Source organism: Lipotes vexillifer, unplaced genomic scaffold (genome assembly GCF_000442215.2).
Source record: "Lipotes vexillifer unplaced genomic scaffold, Lipotes_vexillifer_v1.1 scaffold680, whole genome shotgun sequence".
Taxonomy (NCBI): Eukaryota; Metazoa; Chordata; class Mammalia; order Artiodactyla; family Lipotidae; genus Lipotes; species Lipotes vexillifer.
The window spans coordinates 2471169-2477749 of NW_006780838.1; the positions used below are offsets into that span (position 1 = coordinate 2471169).

General features: G+C 43.5%; 1 protein-coding gene across 2 annotated transcripts in view; it reads right to left on the reverse strand.

Annotated features, from left to right (window-relative positions):
* VPS53 (VPS53 subunit of GARP complex) overlaps window positions 1-6581 on the reverse strand; it is a 125738-nt gene that overhangs the window by 10818 nt on the left and 108339 nt on the right. For both annotated transcript variants that reach the window (XM_007454234.1, XM_007454235.1), the window contains one exon: window positions 5633-5702. In XM_007454234.1, coding sequence (XP_007454296.1) covers window positions 5633-5702 — 70 coding nt within the window. The remainder of the gene's footprint in view (window positions 1-5632; window positions 5703-6581) is intronic.

Genomic DNA, 6581 nt, shown 5'->3' on the forward strand with positions numbered 1-6581 from the left:
CCTCTCCTCCACCCCTTGCCAACCATTAGTCTACTTTCTGTCTTGTGGATTTGCCTGTTCTGGACATTCCGTATAAATGGAATCATACGTTATGTGACCTTTTGTCTGTGGCTTCTTTCACTTAGCATAATGTTCTCAAGGTTCATCTATGTTGTAGCACGTGTAAGTATTTCACTTCTATTTAGAGCTGAATAATATTCCCTTGTAAGATTAAACCATTTTCTTTATCCATTCATCAACTGATGGGCATTTGAGTTGTTTCTACTTTTTGGCTATTATGAATAACACTGCTTTGAATAACGCTGCACAAGTGTTTGCGTGAACATACTTTTCCAATTCTTTTGGGTTTCTATCTAGGAGTGGAATTGCTGGGTTACATGGGAACTCTATGTTTAACATTTTGAGAAACTGCCAAACTGTTTCCCAAAATGGCTGCAGCATTTTCCATTTCCAGTGTATGAGGGTTCTGATTTCTCCACATCCTTGCTGGAACTGACTTTCCTATGTGGTGTGTGGTTAAGGTCAAGATTAATTTTTTTTCCACGTGGATATTCAATTACCCAGCACTGTTTACTGAGAAGACCATCCCTTCCCAACTGAATTAGTGCCGTTTTTGTCATAAATCAAGTGTCTATGTATGTGTGGCTCTATTTCTGAACTTGACTCTGTTCTGTTGGCCCATTTGTCCCTGTGTGCTGAATTACTTCAGCATGAAAATAAGTCTTGGTATCCTGAGGCTTAAATCCTCCAACTCTGTGCTCGCTCTTTAGAGTTATTTTAGCTATTCTTGGTCTCTGCACTTCCATCCAACTTTTAGAATCAACTTATCAATTCCCATTCACACCCACATCCACCCCACCCCTACTGGGATTTTACTGTATCTAGAGATTAATGTTGGAAGAATTCATATTTTAAAAATAGTGAGTCCTGGGCTTCCCTGGTGGCGCAGTAGTTGAGAGTCCGCCTGCCAATGCAGGGGACACGGGTTCGTGCCCCGGTCCGGGAGGATCCCACATGCCGTGGAGTGGCTGGGCCCGTGAGCCATGGCCGCTGAGCCTGCGCGTCCGGAGCCTGTTGCTCCACAATGGGAGAGGCCACAACAGTGAGAGGCCCACATACCACAAAAAATAATAATAATAAATAAATAAAAATATTGAGTCCTTTAATACATGAACATGAGCTTTCCTGACATTTTAAAGGTCTTCTTTAATGTCTCTTAATATTGTATCATTTTCTGTGTAAAAGACTAGCACATTTTTTAATAGACTTATTCCTAGCTATTTAATGTCTCCTAATGCTACTGTATATGGTTTCACTAAAAATTTTTCATTTTAAATTGTTTGTTGCTGTTATATGCAAATATTAAAAATAATTTAAATACTGACCTTATATCTCACACCCCTACTAAATTTATATTCTAATAGTTTGTCTGTAGATTCTTTTGGATATTGTCATTCACAATCACGTTCTCTGTGAAATGTGAAAAATGACAGTTTTGTTTCTTCCATTCTAATCTGTGTACCTTTTATTTCTTTAAACTTTCTTTTATTTTTTTGTCTTATTGTTCTGGCTAGGACTTCAAGGGCAATGTGGGATAGAAATGGTGACAGCAGACATCCTTGTCTTGTTCCTAATGTCGAGAGAAAATCTTTCTATATTTGACCATTAAGTGTGATGTTTATGGCAATACTGTTTTTCATTAACTGATTCATTTCTTTCATGAGCTGGCTCGGTCTCCCCATCTCCAGACCTTGGCGACCCTGCCAATGCTTGTAAACCCCTGTGGAGAATGGCTGTGCCTGTCTCTTTGTGTGGCACAAAGGGAGGACCCTTTTGACTGGGTGACAGAAGAGGCTTCAAGCTCTCAGTGGGAAGGATGGCCTCATAAAACTCAAGACGGGCCAGAGCTTACTGAGACAGAGAAAAGTGAGCAGTTGGGTAGTTAAGAGATTCAAAATGGTCTTTAGGGACTTCCCTGGTGGCGCAGTGGTTAAGAATCCACCTGCCAACGCGGGGGGACATGGGTTCGAGCCCTGGTCCGGGAAGATCCCACATGCCGCAGAGCAACTAAGCTCATGCTCCACGACTACTGAGCCCGCGTGCCACAACTTGCCACAGCTACTGAAGCCCGTGCGCCTAGAGCCCGTGCTCCGCAACAAAGAGAAGCCACCGAAAAGAGAAGCCCATGCACCGCAATGAAGAGTAGCCCCCACGCGCCGCAACTAGAGAAAACCTGCGCGCAGCAACGAAGACCCAACGCAGTCAAAAATAAAAAATGAATGAATGAATAGAAAGAAATGTAGATGTTAAAAAAAAAATCACGTTATTTAAAAACTAACTAAATTTATTTTTACAAAAGTCAATATGGTCAAAATGCGGTAATATGTATGATGGAATACTGTTCAGCCTTAAAAAGAAGGAAATTCTGAAGCATACTAACATGAATAAACCCTGAAAGCACGCTAAGTGAAATAAGCCAGACACAAATGGACAGATATTGTACGATTCCACTCATAGGAGGTCCCTCGAGCAGTCATATTCATAGCGATAGAAAGGAGAATGGTGGCTGCCAGCAGCAGGGGCAGGAGGGGTGGGGAGTTAGTGTTTAATGGGAATGGACTTTCAGTTTGGGATGATGAAAAAGGTCTGGAAGTGGATGGTGGACGTTTGCACAACAATGTGAATATACTTAATACTAGGAACTGTACACTTAAAATGGTTAAAATGTTAAATTTTATGTTATGTATGTTTTACCACAATAAAAAAAGTCAACATGGTATATAAAGATAATTCAAAGGAAAATATTTATGGATCTAAAATATTTTGAGCAATATAGTTCATGTCTATACTTCATAGACATGAACTATATTGCTCAAAATATTTTATTTTATTTTTTTTAAGAATTAAAAAAAAATATTTACTTATTTATTTGGTTGCGCTGGCTCTAAGTTGCAGCAGATGGGCTCCTTAGTTGAGGCGTGCAAACTCTTAGTTGTGGCATGCATGTGGGGTCTAGTTCCCTGACCAGGGATCAAACCCGGGCCCCCTGCATTGGGAGTGCAGAGTCTTAACCACTGCGCCACCAGGGAAGTCCCCTCAAAATATTTTAGATCCACAATACAATAGATCTAGAAGGAGGTGTGTGGAGGGTCTGATTCAGGGCTCTTATTTAAACATGAGGAAACTGAGTTCAGAGCAAGGAAGCAACTGCTCATGATCACAGAGACCATTAAAAGCAGAGCGGGGACTGGACCCCAAGTTTTAGGGTCCTTTTCCTGACACCACAATGTGCTGCTTCCTCTCTGGTAAGTAGTTTGTGCAAATGGATTCCTTTTTTTTTAAAATAAATTTATTTATTTTGGGCTGCGTTGGGTCTTCGTCGCTGCGTGCAGGCTTTCTCTAGTTGCGGCGAGTGGGGGCTACTCTTCGTTGCAGTGCACGGGCTTCTCATTGCAGTGGCTTCTCTTGTTGCGGAGCATGGGCTCTAGGCATGCGGGCCTCAGTAGTTGTGGCATGTGGGCTCAGCAGTTGTGATTCGTGGGCTCTAGAGCGCAGGCTCAGCAGTTGTGGCTCACGGGCTTAGCTGCTCCGCGACATATGGGATCTTCCCAGACCAGGGCCCGAACCCGTGTCCCCTGCATTGGCAGGCGGATTCTTAACCACTGCGCCACCAGGGAAGCCCCTGGATTCCTTTTCTACTGTGTGCTCGGTCATAGATACTGTGGCCAAAAGACTATTTAATGACCCTGCAAATCCCACAAGATTCTCTGAAAATCACAAACTAGCAAGAAGCATTACAAATGCTTGTATGGTTCAGTTCCACGTGCCCTTGCAATTGCTCAAGTGGACTCTGGGGCCCAAAGAGAAATAATTTACTTTATACAGTAATCAGGAAGAGAATCAAGAGCAAGAAAACGTCTCCCTTCCTATTTTTGGCACAAGTATTAAAGTGTCGTCTAAATTTAGGATCTAGTACTTCTGTGGCAAAGCAGAGGCATCTGAGATTAGGCCTCAGTCTTTGCTTTGACTCTCACAGCTTTCGTTAAAGTTTGGATTACAGCCACTGCAAGACTTGCAGCAGAATCTGTGTTTTTTTCTTTTTTTTTTTCTGGTACGCGGGCCTCTCACTGTTGTGGCCTCTCCTATTGCGGAGCACAGGCTCAGCGGCCATGGCTCACGGGCCCAGCCGCTCCGCGGCACGTGGGATCTTCCCGGACCGGGGCACGAATCCGTGTCCCCTGCATCGGCAGGCGGACTCTCAACCACTGCGCCACCAGGGAAGCCCCAGAATCTGTTTTAATCTGTGAACTTCTCTTTGTTAACTTCTTGGTTCCTATGGTTTTGCTGCCTGAGTGATCACGCCTCCAGCTCCGTGACTGCTTGGTTTTCTAAGGCCGGATACTCAGGGCAAGCACGGACCCAAGCTAAACGTGAACTTCACGTGGGAATCCTCCAAGGGCCACGTTACCTTTAGTTCTCACCCACGGCCTCCCCTAGGCTGGGCCTCCTGAGATCTATGCTCTGCTGTCACCCACTCCTATTTGTCTGGGGTCTGAGAAAGTAAAACACCCAGATTCACAGATGGTTTTCTCATCCGCATCTCAAAGCAGAAGTAAATACTGGCCAAATTGATATATTTCTGAAGGTGCGGGCTTTGAAGTCTGAGCTGATTATTTTAACATTCTTTTAAAGAAGAGAAAATCTGAGGAAAACAGGTATGACATTGGGTTCATGTGACAATATGAAAATATCATGCTGCTGGACACTAAATGAGCTTGTAAGGCCTGGGCAGAGCTGCAAACTCATGGAAACATGCTCCCAATGAGTCAACTTTGTGTTCCAGTGGCTTCATCAAGTCTAGAGACAGAAACCTAGTAACTGAGAATCTAAAGCTTCTCTCAGACACACAGAGAGTAATCACTCTGCGTCCTCTCCTATCACACACAAAAGTGAGGTGAACAGAGTGGATTCCCGATAAACATGTGCTAATGAAACTGGGCGTGCCGGGGCATTATTCTGCTGTTTCCCGAGGACAGAATTCGTTCTGTGTTTATGACATGCAAGAGGTAAGAACTTCCAAACGCTGAAATTCTACACTCAGACACAATCGGTCAGTGTCTGAATCCACACAACCTCCCAGGAAGGTTGCTGAGACAATACTTCTGACTCTGCTAAGCTGGTCAGCCAGACAGCCCGCGGCAAGCATCAACTAGATGTTTCTATGTGGGGAGATGGGCATTGACAGTGGAAACAAACTAGCAGTAGTAACAGCTGGCATTTGCTGAGGGCTTCTCATGTGCCTGACATTGGGTCAAGCACTTCAGTGCATTATCTTGTTTAATCTTCACAACTACCCTGTGAGGCGCTGCTGTGAGTATCCCCATTTTATAGAGGAAGAAACTAAAGCCCTGGAAGGTTAAGCAACTTGTCTAAGGACAAACACCTTAGGAGGTGCTCAATGAAAATGTTTTAAATAAATGGATGAATAATTTAAGCTGCCAGGTCATCATTCTGTCCTCAAACAGGGAAATCAGTGATTTTACTTCTCCACAGTAGTTCTGTACTAGGAAGTTATGCAGTTTGATCTACGACAAAAGCCATAAGGAACAGTCCTATCCCAGTTTCGTCTTACCTGTTCTGCTCCCACCATGCTAATTGGCTTGCACTTGAAGAGGTGGGTGATGAACTTGGGAATGAAGGAGCTGTGGATAAAAAAGAAGTGACAAATTAGGCTTATATTCTCTTTGGTAAAGAACTGAAGAAACATTTTTTCTTTTTTTAAGGCCCCACTTCCTTCTACAAGAAAACTGAGAATTAAAGTAGACACTACTGTGGCCTACAAGCATCCACTCTTTTTCTTTCTAACTATAGCCCTGGTTTTATTTAGGTAAATCTGGCCTTGGGATGCTGGGGAAAAGCTGATCCCTCCTAAACTACAGGGGTGAATTCTAATAAGCCTCAGACAGGCAGAGCTTGGGGTCCCTTGGTGACTGTTGTTGGTGCTGACGTGGCTTGTGATCCAAGCCAGCTGGAGGGAAGGACTTCACTGCACGGCTGGGGCAAGTCTCTCTTCTTCTTTAGGGTATTCCTGTGTTTGGATTTAACATCTAGAGCTGCCATTTTACCACTGTTCTAAGGATGAAGCCAGGCGCAAGGAGAGGAGGGTAAGTAAAGAACCTGGGTCCTTAATGACATTGCTGAACCACTGAGGCAATCATCTTTGGATCTGTCCTATCTCTGGACTTTGGTTATATGAAATAAAAAAAATTCACCTCTGTTTAGGTCAGTCTGAGTCAGGGCTTCTATGACTAGTAGCTGAAAACATCCTAACAGATAATGATAGTCGAATATACATGAGGTAGTTATGCGATCTTAAATGTAAAAAAATAGGAAATAAATGCTAAGGGAGTAACTGTCAGATCAGGGAACAAAATACATGATCTCCAAAAAGTTTACTGGGGACTGAAGGGCAACCTGGGCCAGGTAGATTGATGATGCTGGTTTGGGGAAAGGGAGAATATGATTTTAATAGGTCAGGAGGGTTTTTTAGAAAAAAAACTGCAGAGGCCTGTGTAGGGAAG